This window comes from Pristiophorus japonicus, chromosome 22 (genome assembly GCF_044704955.1).
Source record: "Pristiophorus japonicus isolate sPriJap1 chromosome 22, sPriJap1.hap1, whole genome shotgun sequence".
Classification (NCBI taxonomy): domain Eukaryota; kingdom Metazoa; phylum Chordata; class Chondrichthyes; family Pristiophoridae; genus Pristiophorus; species Pristiophorus japonicus.
Window position 1 is genome coordinate 41,495,608 of NC_091998.1, and position 26,066 is coordinate 41,521,673.

General features: G+C 46.0%; 1 protein-coding gene across 1 annotated transcript; it reads left to right on the plus strand.

Moving 5' to 3' along the window:
- Positions 1–2,982: 2,982 nt before the first annotated feature.
- Positions 2,983–14,329, plus strand: tm2d2 (TM2 domain containing 2). Its single transcript, XM_070865958.1, has 4 exons — positions 2,983–3,324; positions 7,208–7,295; positions 10,312–10,427; positions 13,389–14,329. The coding sequence occupies exons 1-4, from the start codon at positions 3,110–3,112 to the stop codon at positions 13,600–13,602; spliced, it is 633 nt and encodes a 210-aa protein (XP_070722059.1). The 5' UTR covers positions 2,983–3,109; the 3' UTR covers positions 13,603–14,329.
- The last annotated feature ends 11,737 nt before the right edge of the window (positions 14,330–26,066 follow it).

Here is a 26,066-nt window from a genome sequence, read left to right on the forward strand (position 1 = left end):
ATTAGTTTGAGAAGACGTTGTGTCTTCTGTGATAAATGGCATTACGTGCTGCCCAGCCTTAATCCACAGTAAGTCTGACCCAATTGCTATTCTGAGAGGATTGAGGCTGTAATGGAGATGGTATCAGTGTGGTTTGTAAACTATCAGATGAGACATGACTGACTGGCTGAAGAGGGGATGGCGGCTGGGATGCCCATGCAGGTTCACCAATTGTGTTGAGGTTGAAACCATAAGTAGCAATTCTGTTGTTTATTTGGTTCAGCATAATAACAACAACTTGTATTTATATAGCACCTTTAACGTAGTAAAGTGTCCCAGGCCCTTCACAGGAGCGCTATCAAATACAATTTGACACCAAGCCACATAAGGAGACATTAATAACTTTTATTTATACAGCACCTTTAACATAATAAAATGTCCCAAGATGCTTCAAAACAGTGTTACAAGACAAAACAGAAAAATTTGACACCGAGCCACAAAAGAAGAAATTAAGGCAGAAAGAAGGTATGTTTTAAGGAGCGTCTTAAAGGGGAGAGAGAGGTAGAGAGGCGCAGAGGTTTAGGGAGGGAATTCCAGAGCTTAGGGGCTAGGCATAATAGGTATAATATATAGAAAATATTTCCTATATATACACATCTATATACAAATACATGCCTGTGGTTGATCCAAATAATGTCTCAGAATTTTAATTCAGTGAGTGCACCCAACATCACAAAATATTTGTGAATGGGCCACTGAGTCTTCAGTGTATATCACTTATTTGTAACCTGAACTTGTAAGGAACAGTTAGCCTAGGAATGGAACCTACCCAATAATGATGCTTTCATTATATTCATATCCCCATGGTGTCCTGGCCGATATTTATCCCCTGATCAACATTACAAAAAAACAGATCATCTGGTCATTGTCATATTGCTGTTTGTGGGAGCTTCCTGTGCGCAAATTGGCTTCCGCGTTTCCTACATTACAACCAATAAACTACCAATGTTCCCTGTGAGCTGCGCTTTGTTGTGTGGCCTGTTTCTTTTAATGCGCCGTCCCTTTAAATTTCTGCGCATGCGTGGCATTTATAATATAAAAGCCAGTGAACTGTCTGTGCAGGACCTTTCAGATTATTACGCGGTTTAGCACCTTAGTAAAATGCTGTGCGACATCCTCAGGTCATGAAATAATAACATAGAAACATAGAAAATAGGTGCAGGAGTAGGCCATTCGGCCCTTCGAGCCTGCATCACCATTCAATAAGATCATGGCTGATCATTCATCTCAGTACCCCTTTCCTGCTTTCTCTCCGTACCCCTTGATCCCTTTAGCCGTAGGGGCCATAGCTAACTTCCTCTTGAATATATCCAATGAACTGGCATCAACAACTCTCTGCGGTAGACACTTCCACAGGTTAACAACTCCCTCAGTGAAAAAGTTTCTCCTCATCTCAGTCCTAAATGGCTTACCCCTTATCCTTCGTGTTAGCGTGAATGTTTTCTCAGAAGAATCACTCAACACTCAGAGTCGGTTCCAACGCCGATGCGGCCTTTATTAATGCTTAGCGGGGAGGAAGTCTCAGGACTGTATCCAGGCTTCTCTCCACTGAACAAAGGGTTACATGGATTTTTATATGTTTCACAACATTTTACTACAGTTACTCAGCCCATCACGGCTGGACACAATCCAATCAAAACGATTATAGATTACATATAGGTTCTTTTAACCCAATAGAATTCCCCTGGTGCCTCAGGAACTACATGTTCGGTTATTGTCAGCTCGGGCTGATTGATGACCTTGTTACAGGAGATAGGTTCTCTCCCTATCTCTTTCTTCTTGGGGAAATAATTGGTTTATGACCTTGTTTACAGGAGATGGATTCTCTCCTTATCTCTTTCTTCCTGGGGAATTAATTGGTTTATTATTCTTATCCTGCATCCAAGGCATTCCTGGTAGTGGGCCTCACAGGGTTATTGCTCGGTCAATAGTTCACAGCTTGACTACCTGATTTCCCATCATGCCTGGGCAGCCATTTTATGTGTGGCCACTTTAAACTTATATGAGTTTAGATATATTTAGCCGGTGCCTAATGCCTAGTGTTTTGATATATTCTGCAGGTGCCTACTTCCTACAACACTTAGATTATGTCCCCTGGTTCTGGACTTCCTCAACATTGGGAACATTCTTCCTGCATCTAACCTGTCCAGTCCCATAACTTTTAGTTATATCAGTTTTGACGTAGCAAAACGTCCAAAGGCGCTTCACAACAGTGTTACAACCCGTTAGATATTGACAAGTGAGGGAAGGAAAGAAAAAGCCGGAGAATTGTAAAAGAGGTAAAAGGCTCGGGTCTGAAGCAGCAGTCAAAATGCACACGCAGATAGACACAGGCGAAAAAACTATAAAAAAGTGTAAGGCGCTATATAAATGCACGTCTTTCATGTCCCTGATGTGCATCCCTTGTATGTAGAAAGGACTATCTGCATTATGTTTAAAAATGTATTTACTTCTAAATTTACCCCTTCAAATTCTACTTAGATTCCAAAATAAACGAAAGCTTCACCGTTGGTACATTTGGCATCAAACAAAGTTTGCAACAAGTCAACGACTGAAAATCCCGCCCACACCCGCTATTGATTGGTCGCTGGCGGGTTGTCAATCACGGGTTCGAGTGACACGCGCGAGGGCAGGGGACGGGGGCGTCTGATTGGATGGCGGCACACGTCAGTCGTCTCGCATGAAGTGGTGGGGGGGGGGAGTGACGCCCACGAGGGGCAAGGAAAGCGCCGGCTGATTGGGCGGCGGCCAGCAAGGGGGACCATCTGATTGGGCGGCGGTAGAGAGCAGCCGATTGATTGGGCAGCGGCAAGGCTAGGAGGCCGCCTGATTGGGCGGTGGCGCAACTCAATCACCGTCAGTCGAGTGATGCGGACGTGGGCGAGGAAATGGCAACACCTGATTGGAGAAGGGCCGGAAAGGGGACGCCTTGATTGGGCGGCGGCTGCGTGCCAATCACCGTCGGGCTGAAGGAGGCTGCGAGGCGTCGAGCGGGAAGTCGGAGAGTGACGATGGCGCCTGAGACGGAGCTTGGCCGAGTGTGAGCCGGACCGGGCCGGCGGGAGGGAGGATGCCGGGCGTGTCGCTGGGCCACCTGCTGCTGTGTGGACAGCTGGCGCTGCTAGCGGCCGCCGTGCTGCTACAGGGCCTGGCCGGCTCGCTGGCCCACAACACCAGCAGCAGCGCGGCCGGGCTGAGTCAGCCCGGGGCCGGGGACACTGGGCCCAACCAAACCGAGCTCGAGTACCGGGACCCCAGTTCGCCGTTGGTGCTCTGCAGCTTCCTGTGAGTGGGGATGTTAACATGGTAAAACACGTTCAACCTGCATTTATATAGCGCCTTTAATAGAAACATAGAAAATAGGTGGAGGAGTAGGCCATTCGGCCCTTCAAACCTGTACCACCATTCAATGTGATCATGGCTGATCATTCCCTCAGTATCCCTTTCCTGCTTTCTCTCCATACCCCTTGATCACCTTAGCCGTAAGGGCCGAATCTAACTCTTGAATATATCCAATGAACTGGCATCAACAACTCTGCGGTAGGGAATTCCACAGGTTAACAACTCCCTCGGTGAAAAAGTTTCTCCTCATCTCAGTCCTAAATGGCCTACCCCTTATCCTAAGACTGTGTCCCCTGGTTCTGGACTTCCCCAACAATCGGAACATTCTTCCTGCATCTAACCTGTCCAGTCCTGTCAGAATCTTAAACGTTTCTATGAGATCCCCTCTCATCCTTCTAAACTCCAGTGAACAAAGGCCCAGTTGATCCAGTCTCTCCTCCTATAACAGCCCAGCCATCCCTGGAATCAGTCTGGTGAACCTTTGCTGCACTCCCTCAATAGTTAGAACATCCTTCCTCAGACTAGGAGACCAAAACTGAACACAATATTCCAGGTGAGGCCTCACCAAGGTCCTGTACAGCTGCATTCAGACCTCCCTGCTTCTATACTCAAATCCTCTCGCTAGGAAGGCCAACATACCATTGCCGCCTTTACTGTGTGCCCACTTTCAGTGATGTGGTGAAACATCAACCTGTGTTTATATAGCGCCTTTAGCACAATAAAACATCAACCTGTGTTTATATAACTCCTTTAACCAAGTGAAACATCAACTGCATTTATATAGTGCCTATAACAGTAAAACAACACCACCAACCTGCATTTATATAGTGCCTTTAACACAGTGAAACATCAACCTGCATTTATATAGTGCCTATAACAGTGAAACGTCCCAAGGTGCTTCACAGGAGTGTTATAAAACACAATTCACACTGAGCCACATCAGGAGATATTGGGGCAGATGACACAGATTTGCATTTGTATTACACCAGTCACTAGTTCTCCCCTCCCCTCCCTGTGCAAGCGCAGGGAATGCAACACCTGCCATCTTGCCTCCTCCCTTCCTGCTGTCCAGGGTCCCAAACATTCCTTCCAAGTGAAACAGCGATTTACTTGTACTAGTAATTTAGTATACTGTATTCACTGCTCGCGGTCTCCTCGACATCAGGGAGACCAAATGCAAATTGGGTGACCGCTTTGCAGAACACCTCCGTTCAGTCCGTAAGCGTGACCCCCGAGCTTCCGGTCGCCTGTCACTTTAATTCTCCACTCCCACTCTGATCTCTCTGCCCTCGGCTTCTTACACTGTTCCAATGAAGCTCAACGCAAGGTCGAGGAACAGCACCTCATCATTCATTTAGGCACTTTACAGCCTTCTGAACTCAACATCGAATTCAACAATTTCAGAGTATAACTCCTGTCCCTATGTTTTTTTTTATTTATTTTTTTATTCGTTGCCAATCTTTCCAATTCTTTGTCAAATCACAAACGCCAGAGGTCACCCTGCACCTGTCAAGGATCACTACGCCAATGCTCTTAGCCAAAAGGCCTAGAGCCACTGCACCGTTCCTGGAAGTACTGCAATACCAGGTTCGTGCCATGGAGGTGGGTGTGTGCCCCCCACACACCTCCGTGGAGGTGGATCGGTCAAGCCACCCCACCCACCTCCGAAGCGAACTTTAGTTTTAATTTAGGTTCTGCGCAATTTTCCCCTCTTCCCATGGCAGCTGTTGACGATTATTCTATTTACACCCTATCTAGACTCATCTTTTGTTTCTTAACTTGCACCATTACCATCTCCTTTTGCTTTGCACCACCATCCCTTTTGTCTCGTAATCTCTTCTGCCTTCCACCCTATCACAGACCTTTCCTTTTGTTCTTTCCTCTTCCCCCTTAAAAACACCTGCTTAAAAACCTGTTGCATCTCAAACTTTTTCCAGTTCTGATGAGGGTCATCAACCTGAAACAATAACTGTTTCTCTCTCCACAGATACTGCTTGACCCGCTTAGTATTTCCAGCATTTTCTGTTTTTATCCCAAATTGCTTTACAGCCAATTAAGTACTTTTTTTTTAACATGTAGTCACTGTTGTAATGTAGAAACCTCAGCAGCCAATTTGTGCACAGCAAGCTCCCACAGATGGCAATAATGACCAGATCATCTGTTTTTTAGTGCTGTTGATTAAAGGATAAATATTGGACACTGGACATAACTGCAAAATAGTGACGCGGGACCTTTTACGACCACTTGAGAGCAAGTGGGGGCCTTTTAACTTCTCATCTGAAAGACGGCACCTCCGACAGTGCAGCGCTCCCTCAGCACTGCACTGGGAGTGTCAGCCTAGATTTTTGTGCTCAAGTCTCTGGAGTGGGACTTGAACCCACAACCTTCTGACTCCGAGGGAAAAGTGCTACCAACTGAGCCACGACTGACCCCTATATAGTACCATTTGATGTTTTTGAACCAACTTCTATGTCTGTGCAAGTTTAGTTTTTACTTAATTTTAGTGACTTATGTTTATGGCCCCTAGTTCTGGGCTCTGCCACAAGTGGAAACATCTTCTCTACGTCTACCCTCTCAAGCCCTTTCATTATCTTAAATATGGTTACCCCCAGTCTTTTCTGGAGAAAAGAGCCCCAGTCTGTTCAGCCTTTTCTGATGGTTCTTACCTGTCAGTGCTGGTATCATCCTCATAAATATTTTTTTCAGTTTCTCCAATGCTTCTATAACCTTGTAATATAGACACACAGTACTCCCGTCGCACCCGCCAGTGCAGCAGCACTCCCTCAGCATTGCACTGGAGTGTCAGCCTAGGTACTTGTGCTTAAGTCTCTGGAGTGGGACTTGAACCCACGACCTTCCCCCTCTACCCACTGGAGCATAAGAACATAAGAAATAGGAGTAGGCCATATGGCCCCTCGAGCCTGCTCCACCATTTAATACGATCATGGACTCATGTCCACTTCCCTGCCTGCTCCCCATAACCCCTTATTCCCTTATCGGTATCTCTGTCTTAAATTTATTCAATGTCCCAGCTTCCACAGGCAGCGAATTCCACAGATTTACAACCCTCAGAAGAAATTTCTCCTCATCTCAGTTTTAAATGGGCGGCCCCTTATTCTAAGATTATGTACCCTAGTTCTAGTCTCCCCTATCAGTGGAAACATCCTCTCTGCATCCACCTTGTCAAGCCCCCTCATAACCTTATATGTCTCGATAAGATCACCTCTCATTTTTCTGAATTCCAATGAGTAGAGGCCCAACCTACTCAACCTTTCCTCATGCATGATTTCCATGGCTTTCTTTCCCTTCTCTAAATATGAGTCGTCCATTTTACCCTTACTCCCTGAAACATGAGCCCAGGAGTATCTCTTCCACCCCCCCCCCCCCACAAGTAACAGGAGTCCAGGATCGTCTCTTTCCTTCCCTAAACATGAGACACATGTCTTCTCTTTTCGCCCTCTCCCAACCAAAATATGAGCTCAGGTTCCACCACCACCCCCACAAAGGGTTTTCTCGTACCCTATTCAAACATGAGCCCTGAGTAATTGTTTCTTCTCCGCCCCACCTAGTTACTTGAGCCCAAGGTCTCTACCTGAAATATTAAACTGCGTATCTTTCGGGAGACATTTTGTCTGGTTGCAGCACAAACCCGTAAAATTCAAGAAGACGGTATATGCTGGTAACATTCACAGACAAGTTAGCATTTCAGAACGGAAGTAATGTCGCCTCTATTTTGAACAAGAGCTCCAAATCTTTGTGTTTGGTTTGTTAAATGATCGTTGCTTGCATTTTTAATTTTGTATCTGGCCATCTGTATTGGTTGCAGGCCGGAAGAATTTGTTCAATGCAATGACCCAGTGGACCTTTACGGAAATGTGACTGCGTACCAAGAACAAGGATATGGCTGTGTAAAAGTAAGGAAATTGTCATTTCTACCTCTTGGCAATCTTTGTTGCAAGATGTTTGCGTAGGCTGGTAAAACTGCCAATCGAACGGCACATTACAACAACTTGTATAGTGCCTTTAACGTAGTGAAACATCCCAAGGCATTCACAGGAGGATTATAAGACACAAGATTTGACACCGAGCCACATAAGGAGAAATTAGGGAAGAAGCTTGGTCAAAGAAGTAGGTTTTAAGGAGCGTTTTGAAGGAGGAAAGAGAGGCGGAGAGGTTTAGGCAGGGAGTTCCAGAGCTTGGGGCCCAGGCAACAGAAGGCACGGCCACCAATGGTTGAACGATTATAATCAGGGATGCTCAAGAGGACAGAATTAGAGGAGCGCAGATATCTCGGGTGGGTTGTGTGGTTGAAGGTGTGGATGGGGAGGGGCGAAACCATGGAGGGATTTGAAATCAAGGATGAGAATCTGAAATCGATGCGTTGCTTAACCAGGAGCCAATGTAGATCAGCGAGCACGGGTGATGCACAGCACTGCCCCCCCCCCAGTCATCAAGATCCACGGCGCGGCCCTGGACAACGTGGACCATTTCCCAGAACTCGGGAGCCTCTTATCAACAAGAGCAGATATTGATGACAAGATTCAACACCGCCCCCAGTGCGCCAGTGCAGCCTTCGGCTACCTGAGGAAACGAGTGTTTGAAGACCAGGCCCTCAAAACTGCTCATGGTCTGCAGGACTGTAGTAATACCCACTCTCCTGTATGGCTCAGAGACATGGACCATGTACAGTAGGCACCTCGAGTCGTTGGAGAGATACCATCAACGATGTCTCAGCAAGATCCTACAAATCCCCTAGGAGGACAGATGCACCAACATCAGCGTCCTCGGCCAGGCCAACATCCCCAGCATTGAAGTACTGACCACACTTGATCAGCTCTGCTGGGCAGGCCACATTGTTCACATGCCTGACACGAGACTCCCAAAGCAAGCGCTCTAGTTAACGACACGGGCAGCCGACTTTTGGATCATTTCCAGTTTACGTGGAGTAGAACGTGGGAGGCCAGCCAGGAGTGCGTTGGAATAGTCAAGTCTAGAGGTAACAAAGGCATGGATGAGGGCTTCAGCAGCGGATGAGGAAAGGATTATACCTGAAATCTCTAACTCCCTTTCCTCCTTTAAGACACTGCTTTAAACCTACCTCTTTAACCAAGCTTTTGGTCATCTGTAATTTCTTATGGGTCTAGGTGTCAAATTTATCTGTTTTGTCTTCTAACGCTGCTATGAAGTGCCTTGGGATGTTTACTACGTTAAAGTGCTATATAAATAAAAGTTGTTCCATATTGGGAAATCTCATATATTTACATTTGCAGCAATGAGGTTGCTACACTTGTCCTCAGTGCTGCTGGTGAGGGGAATTAATTCAATTATTCCATGGCCTTGAAATTAAGCAACCCGTCTGTGGCTGATGTTTGAGCTTTATACCTGAATTCAAGTAACTGCAAGCTATCTCTCTCATACATTGAAACAAAGAGATTGATTTCATATACAGAAGCAAAATACTGCGGATGCTGGAATCTGAAATAAAAACAGAAAATGCTGGAAATATTCAGCGGGTCAGGCAGCATCTGTGGCGAGAGAAACAGAGTTAACGTTTCAGGTCGATGACCCTTCGTCAGAACTGGAAAAAGTTAAGAGATGTAACAGGATTTTAAGTAGGTGTAGGGGCAGGGAAAGAGGGAGGGGGGGAGGAAAGAACAAAAGGGAAGGTCTGCGATAAGGCAGAGAGATTAAATGACAAAAGGAAATGGGGCAAGTTAAAAAAACAAAAGATGAGTCTAGATAGGGTGTAAATGTAGCTGGCAGAATCAACAACAGTTGCTGTGGGAAAGAGAAAAAAAGAAAAAAAAAATGGAGGCGGAGGTTATGGTCTGAAATTGTTGAACTCGATGTTTGAGTCCAGAAGGTTGTAAAGTGCCTAATCAAAAGCTGCGGTGCTGTTCCTTGAGCTTACGCTGAGCTTCATTGGAACAGTGTAAGAGGCCGAGGACAGAGGGGTCAGAGTGGGATTGATTTAATATGGATTGTCCATTGTGCGACCCTAAAACTGCATATAATTCAATGGGGGCAAGCAACGGAGCAGTAGTCTTGGTGCAAAAGGCTGCGGACAAGGCCAAGCAACTTGGATCTATGTATGCTGTATTAAAATGCTCTCCATCCTGTGCAGGATGTAGCTTTTTGTCTGATTAATGGTGTTAAAAGGGTCTCACTGATGATCTAATTGGACTAAGAGATTTAATATAAACAGAAAATGCTGGAAACACTCAGTAGGTCAGGTAACATCTGTAGAGAGAGAAACAGAGTTCACGTTTCAGGTCAATAACCTTTCGTCAGAACTGGACAAAATGAGAAGTAGCAGGTTTTAAGCATGTGCAGGGCAGAGGAAGGGGGGGAAGACAGGGAAGGTTGGTGATGGGGTGAAAGGCAGCAGACATTATATGACAACAGGGTTGATGGTGCAAGGTAGAAACAGATGGTAAAGGAACAAAGAGTAGGGTAGGTGTAAATGGGGAATAGCCGAATCTTCAACAGCTGCCATCTGAAAAAAGGTTGCAGTGGTTATGATGTGAAATTGCTGAACTCCATGTCAGAAGGCTATAAAGTACATAATCAAAAAGTGTGCTGTTCCTTGACCTTGCGTTGAGCTTCATTGCAACAATGTAGGAGGCCGTGGTCAGAGTGGGAGTGGGGCCAAGAGTTAAAATGAGAGGTGACCGAATCTCGGTGATGCCTGCGGACTGAACGGAGACCGCGTCGTGAGCAGCGAATACAGTATACTAATTTGAAAGTACAAGCGAATCGCTGTTTCTCCTGGAAGGAGTGTACAGAATGGAGCTTTTTGCCTGGTTAATGGTGTTGAATGGGTCTCGCTGATCTAATCTCACAAAGGGATTTAATATATTTTACTGGACATGAGGTAGGTGAGTCGCGTGACGCTAAATGGTCTAATTAACGTTTTACTTTGGTCAACAGTTTGGCGGGCAAGCTTACAATGAAGTGGAGCATACGCCAGTGCGTTGTGCTGCATTAAAGGATATAGAGTGTGCCGGACCACGCACCTTCCTTCGAGGGAATGTACCATGTATCAAGTAAGAAATGAATTTGATCATTATTTGACTTTGTTTTTTTAGTCAATTAGCTTTGAATGTCGATTAATATTGTTGTACACCATCAAATCTAAAGCGGGGATTAGCATTTTATCTGCAACTGGGTGTTAATTTTTTGACGCATCCACTGATTTAGGTTCACTTGTGACCAAAGTGGTTCCTAAATTGAAATGGGCATTGCACGTGTCTTGAAAGGAACTTCTCTGATTTTAGCATGACCTTTTTTTGCCTCAATTGTGATTTGACTCAGCTGACTGTTTTTGAAATTGGTCACATTATACACAAAAACAAATTTTAAAAGATAAATGACAATGTTACAGACTACACTTGTGTAACAGTATAACACTATGTTGAAGTAATTATGTTCATTCTAAGAACTAGAGAAAAATTGTCCCACTCGTGGCTCAAGCCAAATAAACTGTAAACACATCTGTGCACGTCACTGTTTCATTTATTTTGTTGAAGTATTTAAGAGAATTGGATATATATTGAAAAGGAAACATTGGCAGAGCTGTGGGGAAAGAGCAGGGGGTTGGGACTAATTGGACAGCTCTTTCAAAGAGCTGGCACAGGCACGATGGGCTGAATGGCCTCCTGTGCTGTGTGATTCTAGTTGATGTAAAAAAAAGATTGGCTACTTTTTGCTCGTTAATCTAAAATAATGAAATTGAAGTTTTTAATATATATTTTAAACTATTTAAATCTTAAGATGGTATTTCAATCTGTTGAAGCATTGAAATTGTAAAGGGTGCGAAGTGCTAAGGCGATCAGGATGTAATATATCCAAACATTTTGTTACTATCTTCAGCGTGTGGTGAGTAAATGTATGGCCCTAAAGGAATTTCTATAGCGCCTGTCACGACCACCTGAAATCTGAGCTTTACAGCCAATGAAGTACTTTTGGAGTGTAGTCACTGTTGTAATGTGGGAAATGGGGCAACTAATTTGTGCGCAGCAAGCTCCCACAAACAGCAATGACCAGATGATCTGTTTTTGTGATGTTGATTGAGGGATAAATATTGGCCAGGACACTGGGGATAACTTCCCTGCTCTTCAAAATAGTGCCATGGGATCTTTTACGTCCACCTGAGAGAGCAAACACTGTCTCATCTGAAAGACACCATCTCTGACAGTGCAGCACTCCCTCAGTACTGCACTGGTGTGTCAACCTAGATTTATATGCTCAAGTCTTGAGTGGGACTTGAACCCACAGCCTTCTGACCCAGAGGCGAATGTGCTGCCCACTGAGCCACAGCTGACCTAACAAAGTAATATCAAATCTGAACTGCACCAGTGTCACAGGGACCACGTGGCTGTGTCAGGCCTTCGCACGAGCAGCAGGCCCAGTAGTAGAGGGGACCTCGGATTCCAAGATTTTCCTGAAATGCCGTTACATTGCCTCGCTTCTCACCTCTACAAACGTTAGTTGCTTTTTTGATTTTAAGGAATGAATAGCAATTCCATGTTCTGATTGTGGTGTTGGGAGGGGGAGGAAGAAGATGACGCCGACAATAGTTTGGTTTTTGGTTGAAACTGAAAATTGTAACGGTAGTCGTGCGAGCACTTCTCTGGTCGATTGAGTCAATGCTCCTCGACTCTGACCTCGCCGCTCCTGGGCCACGACCTTGCCGCACCGCTCCTCGACTCCGACCTCGCTGCTCCTGGGCCACGACCCGCCCCACCGCTCCTCAACTCTGACCTCGCCGCTCCTCCACTCTGACCTCGCCGCTCCTGAGTCATGACCCTGCCCCACCGCTCCTCAACTCTGACCTCGCCGCTCCTGGGCCACGACCCCACCCCATCGCTCCTCAACTCTGACCTCGCCGCTCCTGGGCCACGAACCCGCTCCTCAACTCTGACCCTGCCCCACCGCTCCTCGACTCTGACCTCGCCGCTCCTGGGACACAACCCCGCCCCACCGCTCCTCAACTCTGACCTCGCCACTCCTGAGCCATGACCCTGCCCCACCGCTCCGCAACTCTGACCTCGCCACTCCTGAGCCATGACCCTGCCCCACCACTCCTCGACTCTGACCTCGCCGCTCCTGAGCCACGACCCTGCCCCACCGCTCCTCAACTCTGACCTCACCGTTCCTGGGCCATAACCCCAATGTCGGAGTCGAGGAACCCAGCAACAAGGCAGAGGCCTAGGAGCGGTGCAGCGTATAACAGTGGTGTTGGGGCCCAGGGAAGGTGCATCACGGGCCAGCCCACACTGCGATCTATGGACAGCAGGAGTATGTGTGCGCACTAGGTCCGTGCACAGAGCTTTGTCTCCAGTTGTCTTGGTTAACCCTTGCCACTGAACCAAGACCTTGCTCTGCCAAGCCCGTGTGGTGGCTGGTGTGCAACGGCCACTCCACGTTAAAAGAATTGACTCACAGGCATCTCCCACCCTTCAGGATGTCGTTCGGGATCTGGAATGTCAGGTCCCTCATTGAAACACCCGTGAATTTATCTATTTTTCGTGTGGAAGCGGGTCATCCTCAACACGAGGGACTGCCTAATACTAACACGGAGTCATGCTCACTGCCTGTTATAAAGCACAATAGACAATTATGTAAGTGTCTATTTGCTGCCCCTAGTGGACCAGTGCTCCACCTAGTGGACTACTGTGGTAACGTAACTACTGATGTAAATACAATAAAAGGATCATGTGGAAGTCACATGATGACAGTTGGAGCCATCTTTGTTAGTGGTGTAAGAATATAACAATAGGTTTGCGTTTAACTTGAGTCAAATCTATTACAAAAGGACTGTTTACAGATCTTGCATGCAGGCATTGATTTGAATGAAGCCCCATCATTCAGGAAATGTACAGTTGACTTGTAGTCCAATCCACAGACAAAACCAAGATTTTGGTTTGCTGCGGAATCTGGTCTAATGACCGTTTTAACATGCTGTGTTTTTTTACTAAGCCCTCTTACATGTGTGTATTTTGCAGGTACACGGGACACTATTTTGTCACAACTTTGCTCTATTCCTTTTTCCTGGGGTGTTTCGGTGTCGATAGATTTTGCCTGGCACACACTGGCACCGCGGTGGGCAAACTGCTGACGCTCGGAGGTCTGGGGATCTGGTGGTTTGTGGATCTAATACTACTCATCACAGGAGGCCTGATGCCCAGCGACGGTAGCAACTGGTGCACTTATTATTGAAGAGGCACTTGAACCGAACTCTGAAGTCTTTTTGGGGTTTGGGGGAGGGAGTGGGGAAAGGACAGTGCGCATCAGGAGCCTATTTGTCTTGCTGTGGATCTATTTACCGTTTGTTCGGACACGTATCTGAATCCTAGCATGTAGATTCTTGTTTGATCTATCGCTACGGGCATATATAATATTATAGAAGTCTCATTTGTAGGCTGGAATAGCTTGTGTATCATTTTTTTATGAGGTCTGTAAATAATGTAAATTTTTCAATCACGTTATTCTGTACTTGATTGTAATTTTCTGCTTAATTTGCAGTATGAGAAATTAAGTGCACACACACCAGAATAGACGTACTGGAATATTTAAGATAGAAAGTATAAAGTCCTTCCACATTTTCAGCTGGTTGAAGCTTTTGTGAGGTAACTATTGTTGCCTGTTGCTTCGCAGTGCTTTTAGCAAACAACGCAAACACAATCTGAAAGTTAGGCGATTGTAGTTTAAACTGTAACGGAATTAAATATGCACTGCATAGAAAATATTTAGGGAAGTTAAAATCTAGTTGGAAGCTAGTCCAAGCACTTGTACAAAATTATGTTTTCAAGCAAGTGTAAAGAAATTCAAGTGTGTGCTATTTCACATATAAAGCCACTAGAGGGCATAATGTCTCGCTGTTCAGCAGGCAAAAAATGACCAATAAAATAGTGCATTTTTTTTTGGAAATGTATACTTAAATGGCTCTCGGTGTGAACCGTGCTTATTTTGGTGAATATTGAGATATGGTTGCAGACCAGACCTGAGAATTTACAGAAATGTGAGCAAGGAAAAGCTGACTAATTAACTTTTTATTTAGCAGGAGGTAAGGTACATTCAGTGATGTATGATTTGGCCAGTGTGAGTCAAATTTATTTCACACTGCTTCCAAGCCACCATTGAGCAGGTATAGTGGCAGCAGCCTTGCTTCAACTACCCTTTAACGTGCTTCCTCATTGTGAGGTAGGGAAAAGGAGGTAGAGAGCAAGAATTATTGGCAGGCAGGGAGAAGGGCAGAGGGAGATAGAGCTGGTAGAGGAAGGGGGAAACTGGTAGGCATGACGAGGCAGACTGAGGCAGAGAGAAGTGGAGGTCAGGGCTGGCAGAGGCAAGCAAATAGACAGGCATATAAAGGCAGGCTGACAAATGGAGACAGGGAGAGGCAAGGCAGTGACACACAGTCAGGCAGAGAGAGATGTGGCGACAGGCCAGCAGAGGGAGATGGAGCTTGGGAGTCAAAATGTAGAGACACGGACGGAGAGATATTGAGGGAGTGACAGAGGTGGTGAGTCGGCACAGCGGGGGAGGTTGAGGTAGAATCTTGCACTGGAGCAGGAGGAGACATAGATGGAGGTGGGGCAGAGAGGAAGGCTGACAGAGGTAGAGAGAGAAAGATGAGCATGGAGGGGATAAAAGAGGCGGACTGGGATGAAGAACTGAGGGCGACGCATGCGAGGAGTGGGGGTAGAGAGAACGGAGCCAGCGTTGAAGATGGACAAATGGAGTGGGGTATGCAGGTAGACAGAATGAAAGTTTAGACAGTAGGCAGAGAAAAGTAGACAGCTATACAGAAACCCATCAGAAAACATCAAATAGAATTTTTATCAAGATCCTTTAAAAGAAAGAAAGACTTGGATTTATAAAGTGCCTTTTACGACCACCTAATGTCTCAAAGCGCTATAAAGCCAATTAAGTACTTTTGGAGTGTATTCACTGTTGTAATGTAGGAAACCACAGTAGCCAATTTGTGCACAGCAAGCTCCCACAAACAGCAATGTGATAATGACCAGATAATAGAAACATAGAAAATAGGTGCAGGAGTAGGCCATTCAGCCCTTCAAACCTGCACCACCATTCAATATGATCATGGCTGATCATACAACTTCAGTACCCTATTCCTGCTTTCTCTCCATATCCCTTGATCCCTTTAGCCTTAAGGGCCACATCTAACTCCCTTTTGAATATATCTAACGAACTGGCTTCAACAACTTTCTGTGGTAGAGAATTCCACAGCTTCACAATTCTCTGAGTGAAGAAGTTTCTCCTCATCTCAGTCCTAAATGGCTTACCCCTTACCTTTAGACTGTGACCCCTGGTTCTGGACTTCCCCAACATCGGGAACATTCTTCCTGCATCGAACCTGTCCAATCACGTCAGAATTTTGTATGTTTCTATGAGATCCCCTCTCATTCTTCTAAATTCCAGTGAATATAAGGCTAGTCGATTCAGTCTTTCTTCATATGTCAGTCCTGCCATCCTGGGAATCAGTCTGGTGACCCTTCGCTGCACTCCCTCAATAGCAAGAATGTCCTTCCTCAGGTTAGGAGACCAAAACTGCACACAATACTCAAGGTGTGGTCTCACCAAGGCTCTATACAACTGAAGTAAGACCTCCCTGCTCATATACTCAAATCCGCTCACTATGAAAGCCAGTATGCCATTAGCTTTCTTTACTGCCTGCTGTACCTGCATGCCAACCTTCCATGACTGATGTACCATGACACCCAGGTCTCGTTGCACCTCCCCTTTAATAATCTGTCACCATTCAGATAACCTGCCTTCCTGTTTTTGCCACCAAAGTGGATAACCTCGCACTTATCCACATTATACTGCATCTGCCATGCATTTGCCCATTCACCTAACCCGTCCAAGTTCCCCTGCAGCCTCCTAGCGTCCTCTTCGCAGATCGCACTGCCATCCAGCTTAGTGTCATCTGCAAACTTGGAGGTATTATATTCAATTCCTTCATCTAAATCGTTAATGTATATTGTAAATAGCTGGGGTCCCAGCACTGAACCCTGCGGCACCCCACGAGTCACTGCCTGCCATTTTGAAAAGGACCCGTTTATTCCCACTCTTTGCTTCCTGTCTGCCAACCAGTTCTCTATCCACTTCAATACATTACCCCCAATACCATGTGCCTTAATTTTGCACACTAATCTCTTGTGTGGGACCTTGTCAAAAGCCTTTTGAAAATCCAATTACACTGGTTCTCCCTTGTCCACTCTACTAGTTACATCCTCAAAAATTCTAGAAGATTTGCCCAGCATAATTTCCCTTTCATAAATCCTCGCTGACTTGGACCGATTCTGTCACTGCTTTCCAAATGCTATTACATCTTTAATAATTGATTCCAGCATTTTCCCCACCACCGATGTCAGGCTAACCGGTCTATAATTCCCTGTTTTCTCTCCTTTTTTAAAAAAGTGGTGTTACATTAGCTACCCTCCAATCCATAGGAACTGAACCAGAGCCCATGGAATGTTGGAAAATGACCACCAATGCATCTACTATTTCTAGGGCCACTTCCTTAAGTACTCTGGGATGCAGACGATCAGGCCCTGGGGATTTATCGGCCTTCAGCCCCATCAATTTCCCGAACACCATTTCCTGACGAAGGATTTCCCTCAGTTCCCCCTTCTCGCTCGACCCTGGTATTTTCGGGAGGTTATTCGTGTCTTCATTAGTGAAGACAGAACCAAAGTATTTGTTCAGTTGGTCTGCCATTTTCTTGTTCCCCATTATGAATTCACCTGATTCTCACTGCAAGGAACCTACATTAGTCTTCACTAATCTTTTTCTCTTCACATATCTATAGAAACTTTTGCAGTCAGTTTTTATGTTCCCTGCAAGCTTACTCTCATACTCTATTTTCCCCCTCCTAATTAAACCCTTAAGTCTTCCTCTGCTGAATTCTAAATTTCTCCCAGTCCTCAGGTTTGCTGCTTTTTCTGGCCAATTTATATGCCTCTTCCTTGGATTTAACACTTTCCCTAATTTCCCTTGTTAGCCACGGTTGAGTCACCTTCCCCATTTTATTCTTACGCGACACAGGGATGTACAATTGTTGTAGTTCAGCCATGTGATATTTAAATGTCTGCCATTGCCTATCCACCGTCAACCCTTTAAATATCATTCTCCAGTCTATCCTAGCCAATTCACATCTCATACTGTCAAAATTACTTTCTTTAATTTCAGGACCATAGGGCCCAAGTTTCCACATGATTCGCGCCTGATTTTTAGGAGCAACTGGTGGAGAACGGACTATCTTAGAAATCGCAATTCTCCACATTTTTTTTTCTGCAGTTCTAGTCAGGTAGAACAGTTCTACTTTGGAACAGAATTTTTTCTTCAAAAGGGGGCGTGTCCGGCCACTGACGCCTGATTTCAAAGTTTCCACAGTGAAAACGTACTCCAAACTAAGTTAGAATGGAGCAAGTGAAGATTTTTGTAGAATTGAAAAAACCTGTTCTACACATTAAAAAATCAGGCGCAGGTTACAAATTAGGCGTCCAGAACGAGGTGGGGGGGGGAAAGGGAAGTCATTAAATTCTACAATAAATCCTTATTTATACTTCTACAAATATTATACAAATAAATTCAACCTGAATAAACATTTATAAGAAAAGAAAAGATTAAATAAACCATCTTCCTACGTGTGTGAAAGTGCTTCAGGCACGGAGAATGCTGCAGTCAGCCTGAGGCGCCCATTCTTCCCGCTGGGGGGAGAGGAGGCGCCCGTTCTTCCCGCGGGGGGGGGAGGGGGGGAGAGGAGGCGCCCGTTCTTCCCGCGGGGGGGCGGGGGGGAAGGAGGCGCCCGTTCTTTCCCGCGGGGGGGGGGGGGGAGGCGCCCGTTCTTTCCCGCGGGGGGGGGGGGGGGGAGGCGCCCGTTCTTTCCCGCGGGGGGGGGGGGAGGCGCCCGTTCTTCCCGCGGTGGGGAGAGGAGGCGCCCGTTCTTCCCGCGGTGGGGGGGGGGAGGCGCCCGTTCTTCCCGCGGGGGGAGAGGAGGCGCCCGTTCTTCCCGCGGGGGGGCGGGGGGAGAGGAGGCGCCCGTTCTTCCCGCGGGGGGAGAGGAGGCGCCCGTTCTTCCCGCGGGGGGAGAGGAGGCGCCCGTTCTTCCCGCGGTGGGGGGGGAGAGGAGGCGCCCGTTCTTCCCGTGGGGGGGAGGAGGCGCCCGTTCTTCCCGCGGGGGTGGGGGGAGGAGGAGGAGCACCCGTTCTTCCCGCGGGGGGGGGAGGAGACAGTGAGAAGGCTGCAAGTGCTGATGTGCTGATGGCAATGTGCTTTTATTAAAAAAAATTTCAAAAATTAAACAGCTACAAAGAACTACAAAAATGGCCGAGTGCCAATGTTTTTTTCACACTGAGCATGTGCGAACGCTCCAACGCGCACGCGCAGCGTTGCCGGCAGGAAAAAGTTAATTTAAATAGTACCCGCCCCCTCCCACTTACAAAATCGGCGCGAGTGTAGGCTCCGTCCCCCTGGGCACCACGCCAGGCAGACAAGGAGCTGCAGAACGCTCCAGAATCGTGAGGTTTTTTTTAGACGCCGTTTTAGGCAGCTCGGAGGGGCACCCGTTTTTTTATCGTGTGGAAACTTGGGCCCATAGTCTCTGAATTAACTGTGTCACTCTCCAACTTAATGAGGAATTTACCATATTATGGTCACTCTTCCCCAAGGGGCCCTGCACGACCAGACTGCTAATTAATCCTCTCTCGTTACACAAGACCCACTCGAGGATGGCCAGCTCTCTAGTTGGTTCCTCAACATATTGGTCTAGAAAACCATCCCTTATACACTCCAGGAAATCCTTCTCCACCGTATTGCTACCAGTTTGGTTAGCTCAATCTATATGTAGATTAAAGTCACCCATGATAACTGCTGTAACTTTATTGCACACATCCCTAATTTCCTGTTTGATGCCATCCCCAACCTCTCTACTACTGTTTGGTGGTCTGTACACAACTCCCACTAGCGTTTTCTGCCCTTTGGTGTTTCGCAGCTCTACCCATATAGATTCCACATCATCCATGCTAATGTCTGTCCTTACTATTGCGTTAATCTCCTCTTTAACCAGTAACGCTATCCCACCTCCTTTGCCTTCCTGTCTGTCCTTCCAGAATATTGAATACCCCTGTATGTTAAGTTACCAGCCTTGGTTACCTGCGCAGTCAATTCACCCACCTTATTATGAATGCTCCTCGCATTGAGACTCCGAGCCTTCAGGCTTGTTTTTTTAACACTTTGTCCTTTTAGAATTATGTTGTCATGTGGCCCATTTTGATTTTTGCCCTTGATTTCTCTGCCCTCCACTCTTGCTTTTTTCCTTCCTACCTTTTGCTTCTGTCCCCTTTTTACTTCCCTCTGCCTCCCCGCATAGATTCCCATCCCCTGCCATTTTAGTTTAAACCCTCCCCAACAGCACTAGCAAACACTCTGCCTAGGACATCAGTTCCGGTCCTGCCCAAGTGCAGACTGTCCGATTTGTACTGTTTTTTGTTATTTTGATTGAGGGATAAATATTGGCCAGGACACCGGGGATAACTCCTCTGCTCTTCTTCGAAATAGTGTCATAGGATCTTTTACGTCCACCTGAGAGAGCAGACGGGGACTCCTGTTTAATGTCTCATCCGAAAGACAGCAGCTCTGCCAGTGCAATGCTCCCTCAGCACAGCACTGGAGTGTCAGACGTGATGTCTCTGCAAGATCCTACAAATCCCCTGGGAAGACAGAAGCGCCAATATCTCCAGCATTGAAGCATTGACCACACTTGATCAGCTCCGCTGGGCAGGCCACATTGTTCGTGTGCCAGACACGAGAATCCCAAAGCAAGCGCTTTACTCAGAACTTCTTCACGGCAAGCGAGGAAACGTTACAAGAATTTCCCCCTAAAGACTTGCTGAAGTTTTGAGGAAACGTTACAAGGACACTCTCAAAGCCTCCCTGATAGAGTGCAACATCTCCATTGACACCTAGGAGTCCCTGGCCAAAGACCGCCCTAAGTGGAGGGTGCTGAGCACCTCGAGTCTCATCGCCAAGAGCATGCAGAAATCAAGCGCAGGCAGCGGAAAGAGAGTGCGGCAAACCAGTCCCACCCACCCCTTCCCTCAATGACTGTCTGTCCCACCTGTGACGGACTGTGGTTCTCATATTGGACTGTTCAGTCACTTGAGGACTCATTTTAAGAGTGGAAGCAAGTCTTCCTTGATTCTGAGGGACCGCCTATGATGATGATGATGATGGTGGAGTGTCGGCCTAAATTTTTGTGCTCGAGTCCCTGCAGTGACTTCTGACTCAGACGAGTGTGCTATTCACTGAGCCACGGCTGACACTTTAGAAGATCACAAAGCAGAGCTGCCCAACACTGGATCTGCACACCTAGTGGTGCTGGGCCCAAACCCCACTGCTTCCCTCACTGCTCACAAACACCAGGAATTCGAACAGTGAACCCCCAGTTGTGCCAAACCTCAGGTTTCTTCTCGACAGCGATTGTGGCTGCAGTTCCTGTAAGTCAGTGGCCCTGATGTTGCTCGTCAACCGGGCACAAACACCATCATTGTGAAACAGCCAGTCCTCTGACTCTCAGAGCAGTATCAAGCTATTGACTGGCTTTAAAGCAGACACAATTCTCTGAATAGACATTTCGAATCTGGAGATTGATGACTTAAAATAGTCCTGCTGTAAAATAGGATTTCCCCTAAAGACTTGCTGAAGTTTTGAGGATTTTCCCCCCCCCACTCCTCTAAATTCTGACTTTGATCTTTGTGCTTAAAATGGCAGCGTGACTTGCTCAGTGTGATGTCCTGCATGTGTGAATCTTGATTATTAAAAGTGTTTTAACTCAACAAAATGTCTATGCTGTGACTACTTTTACAGAGACATATTAAAAAAACATTGTTAAGCCTTGCAGTAAGTAATCTGGGCTGAGTGATGTTCTCTAAGTTATTCCACTTCACCAGTTGAAAAATTGGAACTTGTTTATAGTGACTGAAGTTATGCAAGATCACTTCACTTCATGCTCAATGACGTCGAAACAGCTGAGGCGACTGACATCATGCTGTGGTACCGTTGTGTGGGCATTTGCAGCCTGCTCGGAACCTACACATATGGCTCTTCTTGACAAGCGAGTCTAGACGGTGAGTATTGCTAGGGTTTTGGGCCAGAGATGACATTACACCCAAAATTCAAATATGACAGGTCTTGCGTAAAATACTGAGGTCAGTCTTTATTAAAAACACATTACATGGTGTACAGGTTGAGTTGAAGGAAGAATTTCTATTATATATTTTATCATGTCCTTGGGACATGTCCCACAGCACCTTACCAACAATGAAGCATTTTTGAAATACAATCACACTTGCACAGGTAAACAAGGCAGGCAATGTTGTACAAACGGCAAATTAAATGAAGAACCAGTTGATCTGTTCTTGGTGCTGTTTGAGAAGGGAATGTTGGCTGCAAAGTTAAGGGTGCTCCCTCCTCTTCACATAATGCCATGCAAGGTCAACATTGGCACCTCTGACACTGCAGCACTCCTTCAGTACAGCACCGAAGGAGTCACCTTGTTTGCATGCTCAATTTGTTTGTTGGGATTGGACCTGCCACTTTCTGACTCTGCAAGTAGTCACCACCGTCAGGAGAGGGAGTAAATTGCCAAGAACTAAAGGATCTTGTTACTGTATTGCAAAGTGATCACACAGGCTAACTTTCTGGAACCATCTGTGTTAAAAACTATCATGCTGGATCGAATAAATTTGCTTTCAGTGGTGCAAACCTTTGCAGTAGGAATTGGTGTAAATTTTTACATCGAATTTTATAGCACAGAAACAGGCCAGTTGGCCCAACAGTTCTATGCCGGTGTTTATGCTCCACACGAGCCTCCTCCCACCTAGCTTCATCTCACCGTATCACTATATCACTCTATTCCTTTCACCCTCATGTACTTATCCAGCCTCTCCTTAAATGCATCTATGTTGTTCGCCTCAACTACTCTGAGTAAAGACTTTAGCACTGATAGGAAATGATGGAAAATGTGATCCAATCATGTGTACTCTTTTTGTTTTTTTATTGAGAATCCAATTCTGCAAGAATTCTGCACATAGCAATGTTGCACAAACAGCAAATTAAATGAGTAACCAGTTGATCTATTCTTGGTGCTGTTTGTGAGGGGAATGAATGTTGGCTGCAAAATTAAGGGTGCTCCCTCCTCTTCGCATAATGCCATGCAAGGTCAACATTGGCATCTGACACTGCAGCACTCCTTCAGTACTGCACCGAGGTGTCACCTTGTTTGAATGCTTAATTTGCTGGGAAGAGTAGTCGGAGAGAAAACAAGATAATTCAAGAGGTGGGGGGTGATTTGGTTACACCAACCCTTGGTTTTAAAACAACCCACTGATTGCAGCAGGGAGAGTGTTGCAGGAGATAAGAAATTCCATGGCTTGCAGGTACTGGGGAAGAAAGAATTAGAGTTGGGAGTCCCAGCGATGATGCAGTAAGCCACGGCTTGGGCAAGCGGGGAGGTGACCATCTCCCAGTCTTTGCCAATGCATCTTGCTAGCCTAACTTGTTGTGAGGCTCGAGACCAGAGCAGTGGCTTGTCCTCGGGTTCTGTGGAATAGCATCTGGCCTCTACACCTCACTAACTGCTTAGCTGAAATTAAAAACTTGTGTAGGAAACTGTGAAGTGAACACTCTAAGATAGTATGTCGATGTGCCAGCATAGCATACTGCACTGTGAAGAAGTAGATGCCTTAGTTGGAGTTTATGGCTCCAGAAAGCTGGTCCATATGAAAACTTTTCAATTCAGCAACAAGACCCTTTTTTTTGATTTCATGTATCTCCCTTGTCCTACCTCCCTATCTCTGAAGTTGTTAACAGTTGCTGGGGTACAGTTCCAATGTTGACAGATGGCCCTTACCTAAGTTGTTTTTTTATTCGTCACGTAGGCATCACTGGCAGGGCCAGCATTTATTACCCATCCCTAATTTCCATTAAGTATCTCGCTAGACCATTTCAGAAGGCTGCTAAGAGTCAACCACATTGCTGTGGGTCTGGAGTCACATATAGGTCAGACCGGGTAAGGGCGGCAGATTTCCTTCCCTAAAGGGAATTAGTGAACCCGATGAGTTTTTACGCCAATCCAGTAGTTTTGTGGTCACCATTACTGATGCCAGCCTTTATTCCAGATTTATTTAATTAACTGAATTTAAATTCCCCCAGCTACTGTGGTAGGACTTTAACTCTCATCTCCAGATTATTAGTCCAGGCCTCAGGAATTTTGGCACTGTGGATGGCTCTGCTGCACAGGAGGGCAGGAGAGCTATAGTGATCAGGGATTCGATTGTAGGGGGAATAGATAGACATTTCTGCAGCCGCAACCGAGACTCTAGGATGGTATGTTGCCTCCCTGGTGCAAGGGTCAAGGATGTCTTGGAGCAGGTGCAGGACATTCTGAAAAGGGAGGGTGAACAGCCAGTTGTTGTGGTGCATATCGATACCAACGATATAGGTAAAAAACGGGATGAGGTCCTACAAGATGAATTTAGGGAGCTAGGAGCTAAATTAAAAAGTAGGACCTCAAAAGTAGCAATCTCAGGATTGCTACCAGTGCCACGTGCAAGTCAGAGTAGGAATCGCAGGATAGCTCAGATGAATACGTGGCTTGAGGAGTGTTGCAAAAGGGAGGGATTCAAATTCCTGGGACATTGGAACCGGTTCTGGGGGAGGTGGGACCAGTACAAACCGGACGGTCTGCACCTGGGCAGGACTGGAACCAATGTCCCAGGGGGAGTGTTTGCTAGTGCTGGAGGGGAGGAGTTAAACTAACATGGTAGGGGGGATGGGAACCTATTCAGGGAGACAGAGGGAAATAAAATGGAGGCAGAAGCAAAAGATAGAAAGGAGAATAGTAAAAGTGGAGGGCAGAGAAACCCAAGGCAAAAAACAAAAAGGGCCACATTACAGCAAAATTCTAAAGGGGCAAAGTGTTAAAAAGACAAGCCTGAAGGCCCTGTGCCTCAATGCGCGGAGTATTCGGAATAAGGTGGACGAATTAACTCCGCAGACAGCAGTTAACGGATATGATGTAATTGGCATCATGGAGACATGACTCCAGGGTGACCAAGGCTGGGAACTCAACATCCAGGGGTATTCAACATTTAGGAAGGATAGGCAGAGAGAAAAAGGAGGTAGGGTGGCAGTGCTGGTTAAAGAGGAAATTAATGCAATAGTAAGGAAGGATATTAGCCTGCGTGATGTGGAATCAGTATGGGTGGAGCTGCGGAATACCAAAGGGTAGAAAACGCTAGTGGGAGTTGTGTACAGACCACCAAACAGTAGTGGTGAAGTTGGGGACAGCATCAAACAAGAAATAAGGGATGTGTGCAATAAATGTACAGCAGTTATCATGGGCGACTTTAATCTACGTATTGATTGGGCTAACCTAACTGGTAGCAATGCGGTGGAGGAGGATTTCCTGGAGTGTATAAGGGATGTTTTTCTAGACCAATATGTCGAAGAACCAACTAGAGAGCTGGCCATTCTAGACTGGGTGATGTGTAATGAGAAGGGACTAATTAGCAATCTTGTTGTGCGAGGCCCCTTGGGAAAGAGTGACCATAATATGGTAGAATTCTTTATTAAGATGGAGAGTGACACAGTTAATTCGGAAACTAGGGTCCTGAACTTAAGGAAAGGTAACTTCGACGGTATGAGGCGTAAATTGGCTAGAATAGACTGGCGAGTGATACTTAAAGGGTTGACGGTGGATAAGCAATGGCAAACATTTAAAGATCACATGGATGAACTTCAGCAATTGTACATCCCTGTCTGGAGTAAAAATAAAATGGGGAAGGTGGCTCAACCGTGGCTAACAAGGGAAATTAAGGACAGTGTTAATACCAAGGAAGAGACATATAAATTGGCTAGAAAAAGCAACAAACCTGAGGACTGGGAGAAATTTAGAATTCAGCAGAGGAGGACTAAGGGTTTAATTAAGAGAGGGAAAATAGAGTACGAGAGGAAGCTTGCAGGGAACATAAAAACTGACTGCAAAAGCTTCTATAAATATGTGAAGAGAAAAAGATTAGTGAAGACAAACGTAGGTCCCTTGCAGTCGGATTCAGGTGAATTTATAATGGGGAACAAAGAAATGGCAGACCAATTGAACAAATACTTCGGTTCTGTCTTCACGAGGGAAGACACAAATAACCTTCCGAATGTACTAGGGGACAATGGGTCGAGTGAGAAAGAGGAACCGAAGGATATCCTTATTAGGCGGGAAATTGTGTTAGGAAAATTGATGGGATTGAACGCCGATAAATCCCCGGGGCCTGATAGTCTGCATCCCAGAGTACTTAAGGAAGTGGCCCTAGAAATAGTGGATGCATTGGTGATCATTTTCCAACAGTCTATCGACTCTGGATCAGTTCCTATGGACTGGAGGGTAGCTAATGTAACACCACTTTTTAAAAAAGGAGGGAGAGAAAAATGGGTAATTAGCCTGACATCAGCAGTGGGGAAAATGTTGGAATTAATCATTAAGGATGAAATAGCAGCGCATTTGGAAAACAGTGACAGGATCCAAGTCAGCGTGGATTTATGAAAGGGAAATCATGCTTGACGAATCTTCTGGAATTTTTTGAGGATGTAACTAGCGGAGT

Excerpts from the sequence above, each read along its gene's own strand:
- tm2d2 (XM_070865958.1), top strand. The coding sequence starts at position 3,110 with ATGCCGGGCGTGTCGCTGGGCCACCTGCTGCTGTGTGGACAGCTGGCG. Across the intron at positions 3,325-7,207 it reads TTGGTGCTCTGCAGCTTCCT|GCCGGAAGAATTTGTTCAAT; the intron begins GTGAGTGGGGAT and ends TATTGGTTGCAG. Across the intron at positions 10,428-13,388 it reads GGGAATGTACCATGTATCAA|GTACACGGGACACTATTTTG; the intron begins GTAAGAAATGAA and ends TGTATTTTGCAG.